The 22,011-nt window shown below is 58.4% G+C and overlaps 1 protein-coding gene across 2 annotated transcripts in view; it reads left to right on the forward strand.

The window, feature by feature from the left end:
• The window catches only part of VDR (vitamin D receptor), a 36,760-nt gene that overhangs the window by 7,489 nt on the left and 7,260 nt on the right, over nucleotides 1–22,011 (forward strand). For both annotated transcript variants that reach the window (XM_062629130.1, XM_062629131.1), the window contains exons 2-4: nucleotides 8,188–8,259; nucleotides 12,988–13,138; nucleotides 20,279–20,409. In XM_062629130.1, coding sequence (XP_062485114.1) covers nucleotides 8,196–8,259; nucleotides 12,988–13,138; nucleotides 20,279–20,409 — 346 coding nt within the window. In that variant the 5' untranslated portion in view covers nucleotides 8,188–8,195. The remainder of the gene's footprint in view (nucleotides 1–8,187; nucleotides 8,260–12,987; nucleotides 13,139–20,278; nucleotides 20,410–22,011) is intronic.

A 22,011-nucleotide genomic window follows, 5' to 3' on the forward strand; every position in this document is an offset into this window, starting at 1 on the left:
GTATTTGCCGCATGCAGGGGCAGCTCCTTTCTCTTGGCCTTTCCCGGTGTTTTTCAACGGGAGAGGACGGATTCCTGGCCTGCTTTTACCCCGGCACTCGCGATTGGGAAACTAAAGGCACAGGGTTCGAAGGGGGGCGATTGGGATCTCGGCAGGGTTCAGGTGACTCGGAGCGGCATCTATGGAAACGATGGCTGTGCCTCGCTCCTTCCAGCGCGGCATTCCCTTTGCCCTGTGCTCGCTGTGCCCCGCGTTACCCGGCGCAGATGGCGCGGGATCGGTGTGGAAATCACCGTGACTAAGCTGGAGGAGATTTTCCATTGGCGAAATAGCTGGGCCAGATAAGGAGAGGGAATGCGGGAGCAGGGGGATTGCTGCTGAGGGTAATGGCAGGGTGGAGGGGCCGGGGAGGCCGAGCCATCTGGTGCTGGTGCCCGCGGTGCATGGGCTGGGGTTGCTGCACCCTCATGCAGCACACGGGTGCTCAGTGCAGGAGCCTGGTGTGAGGCTGGCAGCGCTTTGTGCAGCTGCAAGGCAAAGCGCTGCTGCTCGCGGTGCCCTCGGCTCAGCGGGAGGTGGCTCCGGGCTTGGGTTTCTCTTTCGTTTTCCTCGCCAGCTCCTGCCCCAGCCTCGCTGTGCGGCTCTCGAGCCCCCCAGGACCTTGCAGCTGAGGACCCGGCTGAGCAGGGCTCCGCTCCTCAAAGCAGAAGCAAAACCCAGCCCTTCGCGGGGCTCTTCCTGTACCCGGGCCCTCTGATGGGCGCTCGGGGCAGGGGCGATGCTGGCTGGGAGCTGCCAGGAGCAGCAGCATCCGGAGCCAGGGGAGCTCTCGGCAGGCTCCGGTCCCTGCTCCCTCGGAGCCCTGCTGTGGCTGTGCAGGGATGGGAGCCCACCAGGAGCCGGGATGCTCCCTGCAGCCGGCTCTCCCCTTCCATCCGCGCACAGCTTCGGAGCCTCGCGGCTGCTCCCGTGACTCAGGGGGAAGTTGGACGGGGCTGGAGCTTTCCTGGGAACACCGGAGCTGAGCCATCCCCTTCCAGCAGGGAGGTGGGACCGGCTCTGTGCTGGTGCCAAGGCTCGGAGCGGTGCGATCGGCACCGCTGCTGGGACCCCCTCCACCCCTGCGGGTGCTGCAGCGCCCTTGGGTGAGCGATGCCGGGGCTCTGGAGAAGGCTGCAGTGATTGGAGCCCATCGCCGCGATCTATGGGAATGAGTTGGGATTTTTTGGTCTGATTGAGTAGTTTTGGTGCTTTTTTGCCCCCTAAAGAAACCCAGCCCCTGCCCTGCAGTTGATGCAGTGATGGATGATGATCCCCGCATAAGGTGTGATGCTTTGCCCGATGTCAGCTCGATGCTTTCTTCGCCATCCAAGAGCAGTGCTTTGGAACCGTTCTCCTCAGCTCTGAGCTTGGTGTGATCAGGTTTTAGCCTAGAAATGGTTCTGGGGGCTCTGAATCTCTACACGAGTCCGTGCTGCGGATGTGAAATGCTCCTTTCTGTAACCTCAGAAGAGATTTAGGACCCTTTCGTGTGTGATCAGTGCTCATTAGGAGCTGGTTTAGTCCAGAAGAGGGGTTTCAAATGAGGAGGAAGAGCTCCAGAGCAGGGGCTCTCTATTGAAAACCCTGCTTAGGGAGCCCATGAGTCAATGCTGGAGGATGCTCCACCCTTCCCCATTCCTGTGCCATGGTGCTCGCAGGTCCTTCCCCACCACTGAAGTGGCTGCGTTTCAGGCCAGCTCTTGCCTCTGCTGCTGCATCGGCCCCTTGGAGCAGGGATGGAGCCTGTGGGTGCTCCTGCAGCGCTGGAGCTCAGCTCCTCTCTCTGGGATGGATCTTATCGGGGCCGATGGCCCCAGCTCCGGGTGGGGTCGAGCCAGGTTTGCTCATCCCTGTTGGCAAACGGTGTCGGGCCCTGGCTCCGCGTCTGCCAGCGCTTGCATCAGGTCGGTCTGAGGATGGGTGCTGGCGTGAGGCCATGGCTTGGGAACGAGGGCACAGCCTGAGCCGGGCTGGTGCCAAACAGAGCCACGGGAGATGGAACAGAACCCCAGGGTGGAAGGGACCTTAGAGCTCCTCCAGCTCCAGGGACCCCTTCCACTGGAGCAGGGTGCTCCGAGCCCCTGTGTCCAACCTGGCCTTGAGCGCTGCCAGGGATGGGGCAGCCACAGCTTCTCTGGGCACCCTGTGCCAGCGCCTCAGCACCCTCCCAGGGAAGAGCTTCTGCCCCAGAGCTCATCTCAGTCTCCCCTCGGGCAGGTTCAAGCCATTCCCCTTGGCCTGTCCCTCCATCCCTTGTCCCAAGCCCCTCTCCAGGTTTCCTGCAGCCCCTTCAGGCACTGGAGCTGCTCTCAGGCCTCCCCTTCAGGAGCCTTCTCTCCTCCAGGCTGCCCCAGCCCAGCTCTCTCAGCCTGGCTCCAGAGCAGAGCTCTCCCAGCCTGGTTTGCTGAGGGTTTGCTTGAGGACCCCTCCTTGTGCCTGTGGATGCAGGAGGCCGGATGGGCTTTGGCCAGCCCGGGGGCTGCAGCTCCTGTGTGCCCGCATCCTCCCCAGAAGAGCTGGGCAGGGAGGCATCGCTGTGTTGATGACCCTGGAACCCCAGCCCTGGGTGCTTGGGGGCTCGCTGTGCATCCCTCCTGCGTTCCCTTGTTCTGGATGTGATGGCAAAGGCGTCCTGTGATGCTGGAGGCGCAGGGATGTGGGGCAGCCCCAACCTGCTCTGGCTCTCTCAAGGCTTATTCTTCTCCTCAGCTTTGCTGCAGGGAGGTGGTGCTCCCATGTCTGCTCCTAACTGCATTACTGGGAGCACTGGGGCTGTAATCGGGTTCAGTGTGTCCCTGGGCTTGCTCACTCCCATCACACAAAGCACTGTGGGAGCCCATAAGGGCCTGGTTCTTCCCGAGGAATGAGATCAGCATCCCTGTTCCTCAGGGATCAAGTCTCTCTGACCCTCTATATAGGAGTAACTGCATCTCTTTGGCTGTCACACAGCAGGAGCCTCCTCAGGAGCCCTCGTTGCAGTGACCTGTGGGTTGCAGACAGGGAGTGTCCGGGCTCTTTGGGATAGGGATTATGATGCTGAGGCGTTGCCCCGCTGGATGAGCCTCCAGCCTTGGCCTGGGGGCGGTGGCAGAGCCTGCAGGAGGGGTTGGATCTGATCACATCAATGGAGGAAGGGGTGGCGTGAGCTGACTTGCACCAGGTCGTGAGCAGCTGCCAGGAGGTTGTAGCCACTGTGGGGCTTGCAAAACCGACGTTCTTCCAGCCTGGCAACGGGGCTGGTGCCGAATAGACTAGAAATAGGGAATGCAAATAGACAGAGAGAGGGGCAGGAGGATCCAGACTGCTCCACGCGTCCATCCACACATCCATCCATCCATCCGTCCATCCACGCATCCATCCATGCATCCATCTATCCATCCACGCACTCATCTGTGCGCCCATCCACGCGTCCGTCCATCCATGCGTCCATCCGCACATCCATCCATGCATCCATCCACGCACTCATCCATTCAAGCACCCATCCACGCACCCATCCATTCAAGCACCCATGCACACATCCATCCATTCAAGCACCCATCCACGCACCCATCCATTCAAGCACGCATCCATCCATTCAAGCACCCATCCACGCATCCATCCATCCATGCACACATCCATCCATTCAAGCACCCAGGCACACATCCATCCATTCAAGCACCCATCCACCCATCCGTCCATTCAAGCACCCATGCACATACCCATCCATTCAAGCACCCATGCACACATCCATCCATTCAAACACCCATCCATTCAAGCACCCATCCACGCATCCATCCATCCATGCACACATCCATCCATTCAAGCACCCATGCACACATCCATCCATTTAAGGACCCATGCACACACCCATCCATTCAAGCACCCATGCACACATCCATCCATTCAAGCACCCATGCACACATCCATCCATCCATTCAAGCACCCATGCACACATCCATCCACCCATGCACCCATGCACACATCCATCCATTCAAGCACCCATGCACACACCCATCCATTCAAGCACCCATGTACACATCCATCCATGCACCCATGCACACATCCATCCATTCAAGCACCCATGCACACATCCATCCATTCAAGCACCCATGCACACATCCATCCATTCAAGCACCCATGCACACATCCATCCATTCAAGCACCCATGCACACATCCATCCATTTAAGGACCCATGCACACACCCATCCATTCAAGCACCCATGCACACATCCATCCATTCAAGCACCCATGCACACATCCATCCACCCATGCACCCATGCACACATCCATCCATTCAAGCACCCATGCACACACCCATCCATTCAAGCACCCATGTACACATCCATCCATTCAAGCACCCATCCACGCACCCGTCCATTCAAGCACCCATGTACACATCCATCCATTCAAGCACCCATGCACGCATCCATCCATCCATGCACCCATGCACACATCCATCCATTCAAGCACCCATCCATGCATCCACCCATCCATCCATTCAAGCACCCATCCACCCATCCATCCATTCAAGCACCCATCCATGCATCCATCCATCCAGTCAAGCACCCATCCACACATCCATCCATTCAAGCACCCATCCATGCATCCATCCATTCAAGCACCCATCCACACATCCATCCATTCAAGCACCCATCCACGCATCCACCCATCCATGCACCCATCCACGCACCCATCCATTCAAGCACCCATCTATGCATCCTTCCCCACATCCATCCTTCCCCACATCCATCCCCGTGCAGTGCGAGGCTGCCAACCTGCTCCCTATGGAATCTCCGGACAAGCAGCAGAGCGGAGCTCCTGGAGCTGCAGTGGGGGATGCTTTAGCTGCTTCTCCATTGGGGCTGCTCCCGGAGCTGCAGTGGGGGATGCTTTAGCTGCTTCTCCATTGGGGCTGCTCCTGGAGCTGCAGTGAGGGATGCTTTAGCTGCTTCTCCATTGGGGCTGCTCCCGGAGCTGCAGTGGGGGATGCTTTAGCTGCTTCTCCATTGGGGCTGCTCCCGGAGCTGCAGTGGGGGATGCTTTAGCTGCTTCTCCATTGGGGCTGCTCCTGGAGCTGCAGTGGAGGCTCGGAGCAGCCTGGGTTGTCCTGGGGGAAGCTCCCTCAGGCACCAGCGCGATGCCGCAGGCTCCGTGGAGCGTGGCTTTGTTCCGCCGTGTCGGCAGTGCTGAGAGCTCAGCCCCAGGCAGGAGCGGCCCCCCAGCTCCATGTCAACGAATGGGGCTCCCCAAGCCTTTGCAGAGCTTCAGCTGCGCGCCCGAGCAGTGCCAGGGGCAGGATTTGCGCTGGGTTCAGAACCCGGGCCGGGTGGGGGATGATTTCCTTGCTTTGTTTTGCTTGGCAGCCAAGCTGACCAAAGAAATGCGCTGGGATGGAGCAGGAGATGCTGAGGATGGGACAAACGCTTGCTCAGTGCTGGGAGGGCTCCTTGCCTGCCCTGGCGCTGCTCTCTGCCCATGGCAGACTCAGCCCCAAGGGCTTCAGAGCCCCTCCGGTGCCGCCTCGCTCCCGGCTGGGGCTGTCGGGATGTTCTTGCATGGTTGGGTTTCTCCTCTAGCTCTCAGCAAAGCCTGAGCCTCCCATGGAGCCAAATCTGCCTCCTCCAGGCAAATCCCTGCTCTTGCGCCTTATTCTGAGCCGTTTCTTATGCTGGGCATCCATGGTCGAGGGTGGGTTTGGCCCCAGCCATGGCTCCTGGCTCCTGGCTTGTGTTATTCCCAGCTCTGGCTCTTGCCATGGCTCCGGGAAGGAGGGAAGGAGCATTCCAGCCCTGCAGTGCTGAGGGCGGGGGGGAAACCTGCTCCTGTGGGGCACTGAGTGTGGGGACTGAGGCTTTCAGCAGGAGGAATTGGAGCCTCCGATGCCTTTTCCCTTCTGCCAAGTCCCCAGGAGCTGGGTGCCGGGGGGAGGCAAAGGAAAGGGAGAGCAGGAGCGAGCCCCAGCCAAGAGCTTCCTCCCGCATGGAGCGGGTACTGAGGATGCTCAGAGCTCAAGAGGCTGAAAGCAAAGGCTCCTGCTCGGGCTGTGCAGAAGGGAGGGAGAGCAGCAGGAGCTGCAGGAGCACCCTGTAGCATGAGCATCCCCCTGCACCCCAGGAGCTCCCCGTGCTCTGGTTTCCATGGGGGACTTCCCAGGTTCCTTTAGCCTGGGTTATGGTTGGGGACTGGCAAAGCCCTCCAGAGGATGCTCCCCGCTGGGTTGTAGCTTCCTGCTTTGCTGCACGGCCTGAGCATGGCTCCTGGCCAGTGGCTCTGCCCCTGCTTCACCATAGAACCATGGGGTGGTTTGGGTCGGAAGGGACCATAAAGCTCCTCCAGTTCCACCCCCCTGCCTTGGAGCACCCTGCTCCAGTGGAAGGTGTCCCTGTGCATGGCAGGGGTTGGAGCTGGATGGGCTTGAAGGTCCCTTCATCCCAACCCATCCCATGAGCTACCACAGCCTCAGCCTGGGTAACAGCTTCTGGTCTGGGGCTGGAGCCACCATCTCCTCATCTGTGCTGGTCCCCCCTCAGTGTCTGCTCCAGCTGAGCTCTTCCCATGTGTGTTAATCCCTGACCCTGGTGCCTCCTGCGCTGCTCCATCACCCAACCGCATCCCAGCGCAGGGCTGCATTTGCTCATCACAACCCCAGCATCCTGGGGCTGTTTGAGCTCTGCTCCATGCAAACCCAGCAGGCATCCTCTGGAGGCTGACATCTCCTCACCTATGCATGGATGTGGTGCCTGGGGACGGATGAGGTGATGGAAACCTGGGGTTTAGCAGAGACCTGACCCTGGGGGGGACAACTGGATCACTGCAGCTTTGCTAGAGGCAGCTCTGCCCTGCTTTGCCCTTTGTGGTGCCTCCAACAGGGGCTATTTTACCTCTTGCATGGGGTGACGGTGAAATGTCAGGTTTGCTGAGTGAGCTGCTGGGGGTGGAGGGAAACTCCCACGTGCGCCAACGTCACTTCCATTACGGGCTGAGTAACGCTTTCCAAGAAGTCAGAGGTGGAAGCAGCGCCCGTCATCCGAGTGGGAATCGCATCTGGCACAGGCTCCCGAGCAGCAGTGACCATCCCACCTCATGGGGTTTCAGCTGGGAGTTGGATGGGGACAGGGGTTACCCTTCCTGGGCTGACTGGGTGCCATCAGTGCCTGCTTTCCCCATCCTGTCTTGTGATGCTGGGGGTGTCAGCATCCCCAGGCATGGTCCTGGGAAGGTTTGGTGGAGCAGGGAGCAGCACAAAGCCTTGGAGAAGCATTAAATGGTGCATCAGGATGTCTGTATCATGGGAAGGGTGGGGATGAAGGGACCTTAAGGCTCCTCCAGCTCCAATCCCTGCCACTGGCAGGGACCCCTTCCACTGGAGCAGGGTGCTCCAAGCCCCTGTGTCCAACCTGGCCTTGAGCACTGCCAGGGATGGGGCAGCCACAGCCTCTCCATTGACCCCATCCCAGTGTCCCAGCACCCTCACAGGAGAGAACTCCCTTATCTCCAACCTGAACTCCCCCTGTTCCAGTCTGAACCCATCACCCCTTGTCCCATCGCTCCAGCCCCTGATGCAGGTCCCTCTCCAGCATCCTCATAGCCCCCTTCAGACACTGGAAGCTGCTCTGAGGTCTCCACGCAGCTTCTCTGCTCCAGCCCCAATGTTCTCAGCCTGGCTCCTATGGGAGCTGCTCCAGCCCCTGAGCATCCTCCTGGCCTTGCTCTAACAAACCAACCTGACAAAGGGCACCAGCAGCTCCCCGGGGCTGCAGTGATGACTTCGAGCCTCGCTCCTGCTCTGCACCAGCCCCATTCAGCGCTGTCCCCGCTGCTGCAGCCCCACGGGGAATTAACCCATAGGAAAGAGTGAAGGAGGGGAAAAGCACCGGCCCCGCACCTCTCGCTGTCTCCTGCCCTTCCTGTGCCCTGGCTGCAGCGATCTCTGCTCCTTAGCAACAGCCCTGCAGCGCTCAGGGCTCCGTTATCTCCTCCCGGCCCCAGGGCTCTGTGGGAAGCACACAAGTGGTACCCAGGCGGGCAGCGTGTCCCGAGCTCACCCCATCCCGGGGCTCCCCTCCCAAAGGGGCTGGAGCGAGCGGGCAGATGCTCTGCATTGACTCCTCATCGCGGTAAGGTCTGAGCTGGCTCAGCCCCTGTCCTCTCTGTCTTTAATGCAGGTGGCTCCATGTCCCAGCGGCAGAGCTCGTGGGAGCTGCACCAGCAGAGCATGGCCTACCTTCCAGATCCAGGTAATCAATGGCCTCTGCACAGGGACCTTCTCCTTGGGCTCGGGTCTGGCTCCTCCTGGGGGCTTTCTCCAAGCGATGTAAAGGACCAGGACATGGGGATGCTGCAGCTCTGCTCTGGAGCCAGGCTGGGAGAGCTGGGCTGGGGCAGCCTGGAGAAGAGAAGGCTCCTGAAGGGGAGACCTGAGAGCAGCTCCAGTGCCTGAAGGGGCTGCAGGGAACCTGGAGAGGGGCTTGGGACAAGGGATGGAGGGGTGGGATGAGGAGTTTGGGCTTCCAGCTGGAAGAGGGAAGAGTTAAATGGGATATGGGGAAGAGGTTCTTCCCCATGAGGGTGGTGGGAGGCTGGAATGGAGAAGGTTTGGATGCCCCATCCCTGGCAGTGCTCAAGGCCAGGCTGGACACAGGGGCTCGGAGCACCCTGCTCCAGTGGAAGGGGTCCCTGGAGCTGGATTGGAGCTGGAGGAGCTTTAAGTTCCCTTCAACCCAAACCATTCCCTGACTCCTGTCTAAAGGCACCGGGACAGTTGCCTGCGAGACCTTTCCGGTGCTACACAGAGGAAACCCCAGGCTCCAGGAGCTGCTTTGGGATCTCACCCCCCAGGTGCTCCAGGACCATCGCTCTCTGGCTCCAGGGCCTTTGTGTGCCCTGCATTGCTGCTGGCCCTGGCAGGGAGCAGAGTGCCCCAAGCTCCATCACAATTCCCACTGCAGTGATTTGTGGTACCAGGGCTGCTTCCTCCCCACCTTGTTTCCATCCCATAGCAGCTCCATCCCTGGGGTTTCTGTAGCAGCGGCCGGGGCAATTCTGGTCCATTTGAGCTCTTCTAAAAACCACCCTGATGGGGAGCAGGTTCTGCCATTGGAGCACAGCAAAGGGCTGGGAGCGTGTTCGGGAGGGCTGTGGGAAGGGGGGATTAGAAATGGGTTTACTGCGTAGAGAAGCGAATGCACCCTAAAAATGAGATAGAATCTGCCTTACGGTGGTCCTAAAGCAGGTCCTAGCCTGTGCTCTAGGACATGGGGGGTCCCCACTGTTAGTGCAGAAGGAGCAGAGAGACGTAGAGCATAGGGAGCACAGAGACATAGAACATACGGACATGGAGGCAATGGGGACACAGAGATAGAACATAGGGACATGGAGGCAATGGGAACATGGAGACATAGAACATAGGGACATGGAGGCAATGGGAACACAGAGACATAGAACATAGGGACATGGAGGCAATGGGAACACAGAGACATAGAACATAGGGACATGGAGGCAATGGGAACACAGAGACATAGAACATAGGGACATGGAGGCAATGGGAACACGGAGACATAGAACATAGGGACATGGAGGCAATGGGAACACAGAGACATAGAACATAGGGACATGGAGGCAATGGGAACACAGAGACATAGAACATAGGGACATGGAGGCAATGGGAACACAGAGACATAGAACATAGGGACATGGAGGCAATGGGAACACAGAGACATAGAACATAGGGACATGGAGGCAAAGGGAACACAGAGACACAACATAGGGACATGGAGGCAATGGGAACACAGAGATAGAACATAGGGACATGGAGGCAATGGGAGCACAGACATAGAACATAGGGACATGGAGGCAATGGGAACACAGACATAGAACATAGGGACATGGAGACAATGGGAACACAGACATAGAACATAGGGACATGGAGACATTGGGAACACAGACATAGAACATAGGGACATGGAGGCAATGGGAACGTGGAGACATAGAACATAGGGACATGGAGACATTGGGAACACAGACATAGAACATAGGGACATGGAGGCAATGGGAGCACAGAGACATAGAACATAGGGACATGGAGGCAATGGGAACACAGAGACATAGAACATAGGGACATGGAGGCAAAGGGAACACAGAGACATAGAACATAGGGACATGGAGGCAAAGGGAACACAGAGACATAGAACATAGGGACATGGAGGCAATGGGAACACAGAGACATAGAACATAGGGACATGGAGGCAATGGGAACACAGAGACATAGAACATAGGGACATGGAGGCAATGGGAACACAGAGACATAGAACATAGGGACATGGAGGCAGTGGGAACACAGACATAGAACATAGGGACATGGAGGCAATGGGAACACAGACACATAGAACATAGGAGGGACATGGAGGCAATGGAGGCAATGGGAACACAGACATAGAACATAGGGACATGGAGGCAATGGGAACGTGGAGACATAGAACATAGGGACATGGAGGCAAAGGGAACGTGGAGACATAGAACATAGGGACATGGAGGCAGTGGGAACACAGACATAGAACATAGGGACATGGAGGCAATGGGAACACAGACATAGAACATAGGGACATGGAGGCAAAGGGAACACAGAGACATAGAACATAGGGACATGGAGGCAGTGGGAACACAGAGACATAGAACATAGGGACATGGAGGCAAAGGGAACACAGAGACATAGAACATAGGGACATGGAGGCAATGGGAACATGGAGACATAGAACATAGGGACATGGAGGCAATGGGAACACAGAGATAGAACATAGGGACATGCAGGCAATGGGAACATGGAAACATAGAACATAGGGACATAGAGGCAATGGGAACAGACATAGAACATAGGGACATGGAGGCAAAGGGAACACAGAGACATAGAACATAGGGACATGGAGGCAATGGGAACACAGACATAGAACATAGGGACATGGAGGCAAAGGGAACACAGAGACATAGAACATAGGGACATGGAGACAATGGGAACACAGACATAGAACATAGGGACATGGAGGCAGTGGGAACACGGAGACATAGAACATAGGGACATGGAGGCAATGGGAACACAGACATAGAACATAGGGACATGGAGGCAGTGGGAACACGGAGACATAGAACATAGGGACATGGAGGCAATGGGAACACAGACATAGAACATAGGGACATGGAGGCAGTGGGAACACGGAGACATAGAACATAGGGACATGGAGGCAATGGGAACACAGACATAGAACATAGGGACATGGAGGCAATGGGAACGTGGAGACATAGAACATAGGGACATGGAGGCAATGGGAACATGGAGACATAGAACATAGGGACATGGAGGCAATGGGAACACAGACATAGAACATAGGGACATGGAGGCAATGGGAACATGGAGACATAGAACATAGGGACATGGAGGCAATGGGAACACAGACATAGAACATAGGGACATGGAGGCAATGGGAACATGGAGACATAGAACATAGGGACATGGAGGCAATGGGAACACAGAGACATAGAACATAGGGACATGGAGGCAATGGGAACACAGAGACATAGAACATAGGGACATGGAGGCAATGGGAACACAGACATAGAACATAGGGACATGGAGGCAATGGGAACACAGACATAGAACATAGGGACATGGAGGCAATGGGAACGTGGAGACATAGAACATAGGGACATGGAGGCAATGGGAACACAGACATAGAACATAGGGACATGGAGGCAATGGGAACACAGAGACATAGAACATAGGGACATGGAGGCAATGGGAACGTGGAGACATAGAACATAGGGACATGGAGGCAATGGGAACGTGGAGACATAGAACATAGGGACATGGAGGCAATGGGAACACAGAGACATAGAACATAGGGACATGGAGGCAATGGGAGCACAGAGACATAGAACATAGGGACATGGAGGCAATGGGAACACAGACATAGAACATAGGGACATGGAGGCAAAGGGAACGTGGAGACATAGAACATAGGGACATGGAGGCAATGGGAACGTGGAGACATAGAACATAGGGACATGGAGGCAATGGGAACATGGAGACATAGAACATAGGGACATGGAGGCAATGGGAACACAGAGACATAGAACATAGGGACATGGAGGCAATGGGAACGTGGAGACATAGAACATAGGGACATGGAGGCAATGGGAACATGGAGACATAGAACATAGGGACATGGAGGCAAAGGGAACACAGAGACATAGAACATAGGGACATGGAGGCAATGGGAACACAGAGACATAGAACATAGGGACATATGGGAACACAGAGACATAGAACATAGGGACATGGAGGCAATGGGAACACAGAGACATAGAACATAGGGACATGGAGGCAATGGGAACGTGGAGACATAGAACATAGGGACATGGAGGCAATAGGAACACGGAGACATAGAACATAGGGACATGGAGGCAATGGGAACATGAAGACATAGAACATAGGGACATGGAGGCAATAGGAACACAGAGACATAGAACATAGGGACATGGAGGCAATGGGAGCACAGAGACATAGAACATAGGGACATGGAGGCAAAGGGAACACAGAGACATAGAACATAGGGACATGGAGGCAAAGGGAACACAGAGACATAGAACATAGGGACATGGAGGCAATGGGAACACAGAGACATAGAACATAGGGACATGGAGGCAATGGGAACACAGAGACATAGAACATGGGAACACAGAGACATAGAACATAGGGACATGGAGGCAATGGGAACACAGACATAGAACATAGGGACATGGAGGCAATGGGAACACAGACATAGAACATAGGGACATGGAAGCAATGGGAGCACCGGAGTTTCTCTTCCCACCCCCTGTGGAAGCCGAGCACAGGTCCCTCCCTTCCTGGCAGGGCTTTGCTGTCGGTGGGGCTGGGATGGGCCCTTTGCAGTAACGGTGCCTCTGACCCCCAGAGCCAGAGCCCGTGGCCGCCAGCACCTCCCTGCCCGACCCCAGCACCGACTGCGACCGGAACGTGCCCCGGATCTGCGGGGTCTGTGGGGACAAAGCCACCGGCTTCCACTTCAACGCCATGACCTGCGAGGGCTGCAAGGGCTTCTTCAGGTGAGTGGGGGGCTGGGGGCAGGGGGGGCCTCACCCCATCCCCAGCATCACCTGAGCCTCCGGGGGCTGCTCCCTGCATCCCTGCATCCCTGCATCCCCACATCCCTGCATCCCTGTGTCCACTCATCCCTGCATCCCTGCATCCCCACATCCCCACATCCCTGCATCCCTGTGTCCACTCATCCCTGCATCCCTGCATCCCCACATCCCCCCATCCCTGCATCCCCGCATCCCTGCATTCCCCATCCCTGCATCCCAACATCCCTGCATCCCCGCATCCCTGCATCCCCGCATCCCCACATCTCTGCATCCCTACATCCCCCCATCCCTGCATCCCCGCATCCCTGCATCCCCCCATCCCCACATCCCTGCATCCCCGCATCCCCACATCCCCGCGATGTGCCCGCATTGCAGAGCTGGCACCTCCAAGCCTTGATGCTGGAGAGGTCACAAGCTCCTTGTGCCGTCCTGTGCCCCCCTGCCATGGGAAATGGGATGTTTTCCCCCATATCAGAGATTTCCATCTCTCTGGGAGCCCCGCAGCCCTGCTCGTGCTGCATAGGCAGGAGTATAAGAGCCCCTATGGATGGCACCTGGGAAAACACACCTGAAAGACTGAACACACCTTGGAGACTGAAGGGGTTTGATGGCCACAAGGTTCTATTTAAAGCAAACTGCATCTGGTGGCTGCTCTGAAGCTCTGGGTGCTTGTGAATGGAGATGGATGTGGTCCTCTGCCTGCCTGCTGCAGCGGGCACCGAGCCCTTCCCAAACCAGGCACAGCTCTGGGGGTTGGAAGTAGCCGGAGGTTGGACATGGAGCCTTTTGGAGGCTTTTCCACTGTCAAGTGGGGTCTTGAGTGGCCTCAGGCTGGGCAGCAAAGCACAAACACCTCAGGGAGAGACCAGGCAGGTCTGGAGAGCTGCAGGTGTCAGGGGTTTGGGTCTACCCTCATGATGCTCCCATACAGACAGCGCTGCCCCCTTCACATGGGAGGCCAGAGCGGCTTGCACCAGACTGACCCTGGTGCAATGGGGCAGGGTGGTGCCTGCATTGCCCTGCAGTGGGATGGTGGCACAGGCAGCAATGGGATGGTGGCACAGGCAGCAATGGGATGAGATGGTGGCACAGGCAGCAATGGGATGGTGGCACAGGCAGCAATGGGATGCGATGGTGGCACAGGCAGCAATGGGATGGTGGCACAGGCAGCAGTGGGATGCGATGGTGGCACAGGCAGCAATGGGATGGTGGCACAGGCAGCAATGGGATGGTGGCACAGGCAGCAATGGGATGGTGGCACAGGCAGCAGTGGGATGGTGGCACAGGCAGCAGTGGGATGGTGGCACAGGCAGCAATGGGATGGTGGCACAGGCAGCAGTGGGATGCGATGGTGGCACAGGCAGCAGTGGGATGCGATGGTGGCACAGGCAGCAGTGGGATGGTGGCACAGGCAGCAGTGGGATGGTGGCACAGGCAGCAATGGGATGGTGGCACAGGCAGCAATGGGATGGTGGCACAGGCAGCAGTGGGATGCGATGGTGGCACAGGCAGCAATGCGATGGTGGCACAGGCAGCAATGGGATGGTGGCACAGGCAGCAGTGGGATGGTGGCACAGAGAGCAGTGGGATGGGATGGTGGCACAGGCTGCAATGGGATGGTGGCACAGGCAGCAGTGGGATGGTGGCACAGAGAGCAGTGGGATGGGATGGTGGCACAGGCAGCAATGCGATGGTGGCACAGGCAGCAATGGGATGCGATGGTGGCACAGGCAGCAATAGGATGGTGGCACAGGCAGCAGTGGGATGGTGGCACAGGCAGCAATGGGATGGGATGGTGGCACAGGCAGCAATGGGATGCAATGGTGGCACAGGCAGCAGTGGGATGCGATGGTGGCACAGGCAGCAGTGGGATGGTGGCACAGGCAGCAATGGGATGGGATGGTGGCACAGGCAGCAGTGGGATGCAATGGTGGCACAGGCAGCAATGGGATGGTGGCACAGGCAGCAGTGGGATGGTGGCACAGGCAGCAATGGGATGCGATGGTGGCACAGGCAGCAATGGGATGGGATGGTGGCACAGGCAGCAATGGGATGGTGGCACAGGCAGCAGTGGGATGGTGGCACAGGCAGCAATGGGATGGTGGCACAGGCAGCAGTGGGATGGTGGCACAGGCAGCAATGGGATGGTGGCACAGGCAGCAGTGGGATGGTGGCACAGGCAGCAGTGGGATGCGATGGTGGCACAGGCAGCAGTGGGATGGTGGCACAGGCAGCAGTGGGATGCGATGGTGGCACAGGCAGCAATGGGATGGTGGCACAGGCAGCAATGGGATGCGATGGTGGCACAGGCAGCAGTGGGATGGTGGCACAGGCAGCAATGGGGTGGTGGCACAGGCAGCAATGGGATGCGATGGTGGCACAGGCAGCAGTGGGATGGTGGCACAGGCAGCAGTGGGATGCCAGCACCACCACACAGCTTTACAGCATGAGCTGGACTCTTACAGCACCCAGGGCCTGCCCTCTCACAGCCAAGGGGTTCAGGGATGTGGAGCCTGGAGCTTTGGAGCCCAACCCGAGCAGCACCTCAGGACCTTCCCCGTCCCGTTGTGGCTGCAGAGCAATGGTCCGGCTTTTGGCATGGCTTAAGGAGCCCTTCCTGGGTGCGCCGTGGCTCTCGCAGTGATGCTCTGAGCCCGGCGCTGTCTCCTTATCTCTGTTGTCACACGTTGTCCCTGTGCAGCCATAGAGCGGTGACAGCGTTTCTGAGCGCACCTCTCAGTGATGGGGAAAGCTCTCACCTTCCTGCCCCCTCTAAAGCCTTTAGCTCCCATGTAAGGCTCTAATTACCTCTTGCTTTCTATCCTGCTTTCGAGGCCCGTTTCCATGCCGTGTTCAATCACTGAATGCATTGATATTGCTGCTGCCCAGTAGTTCAGTGTTTGCTGCACTAATACATCGCAGCAGGGCCATGGGAGAGCCTGGACTCCCCAAAACTCTCCTGGAAAAGCCCGTCCCTGCCTTTGCCAGCACCGTGGGCTCTGTTAGAGGCTGTGCTCAGAGCTGGTTTCACCTGGGACATGAACCCCGCTGTGAGGTCCCTTGGGAGCATCCAGGGACTCTCCAAACAGCACCAGGGTTTATTGGCACCCTTGGGTGCTGCGGCGCAGGCAGGCACGAGGCAACCTTTGGCCCCTGGCTTCAAAGGCCGCTGTTTGCTGACGGTGCCAATGGCAACGGTGGCGGGTCCTGGAGCTCTGCTCTGCGCTGGGAGCTCTGACAGAGCAGTTAATCCGGAGGGATTTACCCGCGGCGGCTCCGGTTTCTCTGGGGGTGCAGTGGCGCTGGGTGCTAACGGCAGAGCTGCTCCGGGTGTTCTGAACCCTTCCCATCCCCACCCCTCCTGTCTCCACCCCTGCATCCCATCCCTGCATCAAACCCCTGCATCCCATCCCTGAATCCCACCGCTACATCCCACTGCTACATCCCACCGCTGCATCCCACTGCTACATCCCACCCCTGCATCCCACCCCTGCATCCCATCCCTGCATCCCACCCCTGCATCCCATCCCTGCATCCCACCCCTGCATCCCACCCCTGCATCCCACCCCTGCATCCTATCCCTGCATCAAACCCCTGCATCCCACCCCTGCATCCCACCCCTGCATCCCACCCCTGCATCCCATCCCTGCATCCCACCCCTGCATCCCATCCCTGCATCCCACCCCTGCATCCCTCCCCTACATCCCACCCCTGCATCCCACCCCTGCATCCCATCCCTACATCAAACCCCTGCATCCCACCCCTGCATCCCACCCCTGCATCCCTCCCCAACCCTTAGCTTTAGCTTTTAGAGCCGATCCTGCTTCCCCAGGGCTCTCTAAAGAGATTTCAGGGCAAGGGGGCACTGACTTGGCTGTCACAGGGCAGCAATGGCATCGTCCCACCCCAAGGGGTTTGTGCCCCCTGGATGAGGTGGTTCTGCTGCAGCCTTGGTGCCAGAGTGATCCCTCCTCCTCCAGCTCCTCCAGCTCCAGCCCCTGCCACGTCCAGGGACCCCTTCCACTGGAGCAGGGTGCTCCGAGCCCCTGTGTCCAACCTGGCCTTGAGCACTGCCAGGGATGGGGCAGCCACAGCTTCTCTGGGCACCCTGTGCCAGCGCCTCAGCACCCTCACAGGGAAGAGCTTCTGCCCCAGAGCTCATCTCAATCTCCTCCTGGCAGGTTCAAGCCATTCCCCTTGTCCCACCCCTCCATCCCTTGTCCAAGCCCCTCTCCAGGTTCCCTGCAGCCCCTTCAGGTGCTGCAATGCCCAAGCTCCTGCCCTGAGGCGCTGGCATCCTCTCCATCCCCATCTCTTGGCCCCGGTGGGCTCTGTCACCCCATGGGACGCTCCTCCTGCCCACAGCCATGGGTGATGGACGCTGCCCCCCCCATGGGAGCTGTGTCCCTGTTCCCTGCGCTCAGTGCCCATGGAGCCCGGTGCTGGCCGTGGCTCTGCTCCCCCCCCCCCCAACCACGGGCAGGCAGCGACGTCTCTATTTTTACCTCCGCAATGAGCCTCCAAATGGCTGGGTTGGAGCCTCGTAAATACACCCTGGAGCCAGGCACCGGGACCTGCTCCGCCGGGAACGGGGCAGCTCCGGGCCCCTCAGAGCCGGGAGCTGCGGCCCCCTGGGGCAGCGCAGCCCAACCTCCGTGTGTTCCCGGACTGCAATTTTCATACCAAACCCACAGCCCTGCCTTGCCCCTGCCCTCGCCTCGGGCACCGTTCCCTGCCCCAGGCCTTCTCCCTCTTGTTTGTGCCTTGCCCTGGGCTGCAGGGAGGGGGGGGGATCAGGGAGCCTCCTGCCTGCCCCCCCCCCGATGCTCGCAGCCAGGGACACTCATAGGAACAAGGGGGGTTTGGGGTGCTGGGCTCCGTGTCCTGATGTGCCCCTGAGCTCACCCTGTTCCTGTGAGAGCAAAGGTCCTGATGGAGGGGGAAAACCCAGAGAGGAGACAAACCAGAGGCAGCTGTGGGGAGAAACAGGGGTTCCTCAGTGTAAGGCAGGGCCAGGGGGTTCCGCCATCCCATAGTAACCCCACTGAATGCCTTCATTCAGGTAAAGGGAGAGCGAAGCCTCTGTTTACAGCTCTCTTTCTAAAATAGCTCCTAATTGCTGTGTGCGGCCTCCCTGCGCCTATTTATACCCCATAAGCATGGGCTCGGTGCTGGAGGGGGCCCCTCTGCTGTCGCCCCCTCAGCCTGCAGCCACGTCCATGGTGTCTGAGGAGCAGGGGGGCTGTCACCATCAGCTCAGCACCACGGAGGGGTTTCAGTGCTGGTTCCGCAGGATGCTCCTCATCCTCCTGCATCCCGCATCCGGCACCAGGGGGACCTGGAGCTGCTGGAGGGAGGCCATGGGGGTGCTGCGAGGGGTCCTTAAGGGGAGACCTGAGAGCAGCTCCAGTGCCTCAGGGGGCTCCAGGAAACCTGGAGAGGGGCTTTGGACAAGGGATGCAGGGATGGGATGATGCTTGGGCTTCCAGCTGGACCAGGGAAGAGTTAAATGGGATATGGGGAAGTTCTTCCTTATGAGGGTGTTGGGACGCTGGAACGGAGAAGCTGTGGCTGCCCCATCCCTGGCAGTGCTCAAGGCCAGGGTGGACACAGGAGCAAACTGCTCCAGCAGAAGGTGTCCCTGGCCATGGAACTGGATGAGCTTTCAGGTCCTTTCCAACCCAGTCCCGTTGGGATTCAATAGAACAGCACTGACTCGGTGGCCACATCCTCTCTGCTCTGCCTGCACCGCATCTCCTCCCTGCTGCATTCCCCCCCTCTGAACACCCTTGGCCTCGCAGCCTGGAGGCACCGGGGCCTCGTTCACCTTCAAAATCACCTCTTTGTGCAGAGCCGGTGGCACCCTTAGGACCTCCTGTAAACGAGAGGCGAGCTCCTGTTGCTGATGGTTGAGTAACGCTCTCCAGAGCAGAGGCATCCGCAGGGGAGCCGCGGCTCAGCTATGCCTGTAACGTGTCATTAGCGGCCAGCAGGCAGGATGCCCCTGCACAGAGGCCACTTCTGGAGTTGTCCCTCCAGCTCTGCCTTTGACCCTTTGGACTTGGAGCACTGACAGCCCCCGTGGCAGCGGGGTTAACGTGGCACGGGCCGGCTCTGGTCAGGGGGGTTCCTCTTGAGCCCCGTGCTATTTCCGCACGCAGGCGAGCTCTGCAGCCAGCAAAGGCTGGTGAATGTTTAATGGCACGCGCTGCTTTCCATTGCTGTTCCTGGAGGGGGGGGTTCTCCAACCCTTCCACCTTCCTCATGCCCTTCAAAGTACCTGCTCCCAACCGGAAAGCTGCTTAACCTGAGGCTGAGCCCCTCGGCTGTGGCCTTATAGAATCAGGGAATGGTTTGGGTTGGAAAGGACCTGAAGCTCATCCAGTTCCAACCCCCTGCCATGGGCAGGGACACCTCACACTAAACCAGGTCACCCAAGGCTTCATCCAACCTGGTCTTGAGCACTGCCAGGGATGGAGCATTCCCAACCTCCCTGGGCAACCCATTCCAGTGCCTCAGCACCCTCACAGGAAAGAATTTCCTCCTTAGATCCAATCTAAACTCCCCCTGTTTCAGTTTGAACCCGTTACCCCTTGTCCTGTCACTGCAGTCCCTAATGAAGAGTCCCTCCCCAGCATCCTTGTAGCCCCCTTCAGACACTGGAAGCTGCTCTGAGGTCTCCACGCAGCTTCTCTTCTCCAGGCTGAACAGCCCCAACTTCCTCAGCCTGGCTCCATACAGGAGGTGCTCCAGTCCCTGCTCATCCTCATGGCCTCCTCTGGACTTGTTCCAACAGCTCCATGTCCTTTTTATGCTGAGGACACCAGAAGTTCTCCTTTCCCTGCTCTCCAGTAATGCCTGGACCTCTAAGAGCAAACCCATGGATGCACCCAGCCAGGTTCAGCCCCTCCAGCTTGGTCCCCTCAAGCACCCAGCTGAGCTGAGCAGCTCAGAGATGCTGCCAGCATCCTCTTAGCGGTTTGCTGCCCAGAGAGCTGGAGTTGTGCCTGGCATCTCCTCCCCGGGGCTCAGAGCAGCCTCTTGCACCGTCCCAATGGTGCTGGTTTGACCTGGGATGGTTTCTGTTCCCTTTCTCTGCAGGAGAAGCATGAAGAGGAAAGCCATGTTCACCTGCCCCTTCAATGGCGACTGCAAGATCACCAAGGACAACCGGCGGCACTGCCAGGCCTGCCGGCTGAAGCGCTGCGTGGACATCGGCATGATGAAAGAGTGTGAGTATGGGGCACGCATCCCATGGGAACATCCCGGCTTCGCGCCCTCGTCTCCTTTTCCTTCCCATTCAACGTGCGGCGCAGAAGGCTTGGGAAGCCCTCCAGGGATCCAAAGGGGATGCAAAGGGCAGGGGATGTGGTGGGTAATGATTAAGAGGAGTTTGTTTAATGGTTGAGGCCGTTGCTGTGGTGCTCAGTGAGCTGGGGAGCTGCTCTGAGCAGAGCCAAGTCGCCTTTGCCGGCCCTCGGAGGGCATCGGCTCAGCGAGAGCATCCGGGGCTGTTTCTGATTAACTCCTGGTTACAGCGAGCGAGCATCCTCGCATCCTGCCTCTGTCCTTGTCCAACCTGGCTGCGGATGCTCCTGGCTTCATCCCAGCAGGGGAGCGGCAGGAGCTGCCCCTCTTTTGCTCAGCCACGTCCCTCTTTGGGCTTGGTGTTTGGCTCCTCTTCATGCTGCGCGGCTCCATCCATCCCTCCCTCCCTCCCTCCATCGCCGTGCACAGCAGCCACCCGAGTCAACAGCCGAGGGGAGTAAAGTGGGGTTTAACCCAATCCAAACACCCTTTAATGGGCTCCAAATATTTGTTTTCTTCGAGTATATCTCGAGATAAGCAGCCTTTAGAGGCTGCAATGGGTTTGGCACAGGTCCTCCTGGGAGCCTGGTGTCCATGGAGGCTTCCAACCACCAGAGCACCTCGGAGCCGTTGCAAACAGGACGTCACCTGGAACGATGGAGACGTTGAAGAGCTGGTGCAGGGCCTGGAGCCCGAGTGTGATGGGGAAGGGCTGAGGGACCTGAGGGCTTCAGATGGAGAGGAGAAGGCTCAGGGGGGACCTGATCGTTCCCTACATCTGTTTCGGGTGATTGAGGCCGTGTGAGCCCCTGGTCAATGAGCTCTGCTTGGTGCAGCCGTTGCTAACAAGGGGAATGCATTGATTTGCTCTGGTAAATGACCCGGAAAGGCTGGAAAACCAGGAACCCATCGGAGCCGCGGTGCTTGCCCCGGCTCCGGGATGCGCCTGCAGGAGTTAACGTGTAAGCGACCCCTCCATCAACCCAGCACCGGATGAGCAAGCCTTAACCTAAGGAGCCTAAAAATAGCCTGCTGTGGACTTTGCTGCTGGTAAATGAGGGCCGAGGTGTCCTGCTGGTATTTTTAGGTCGAATCAGGGCTTTTGAAGCCTCAAGGAGGGGTTGTGCCTTCCCTAGGCTGTTGTTGAAGGCAATGAGGAGCCCATGGGCAAGCCTGGGCCAGTTTGAGCCCTCTGCTGATGGGATCTGAGTGGTCCAAAGCAGAAATGAGAGCGTGGGAGGGGGATGAAGAGGAGGAGGATGAGGGCAGAGCTTGTGCTGGTGCAGGCCCCGCAGTGCGGGGTGCTTGGGTGTTCTTAGACATCGCCTCCAGGGTGCCTTCCCCAGCACAAGGTCCATGGACCAGAGGCTGCGGTGATGGGCTGGGGGGGAGCCGGTGCTTGTCAGAGAGGTGCCAAAGGCAAAGGGACCCTGTGTGTGTGTGTGTGTGTGTGTGGACTGATGCAGAGCAAGGGTCCCGGAGCCACTGGAGGTGGGAGCTGGAGGGCAGCGAGGTTATGGCCATGG

The sequence above is a fragment of the Pezoporus occidentalis genome, unplaced genomic scaffold (assembly GCF_034315485.1).
Source record: "Pezoporus occidentalis ecotype Australia unplaced genomic scaffold, CSIRO_AGI_Poc_V1 ctg329, whole genome shotgun sequence".
Lineage (NCBI taxonomy): Eukaryota > Metazoa > Chordata > Aves > Psittaciformes > Psittacidae > Pezoporus > Pezoporus occidentalis.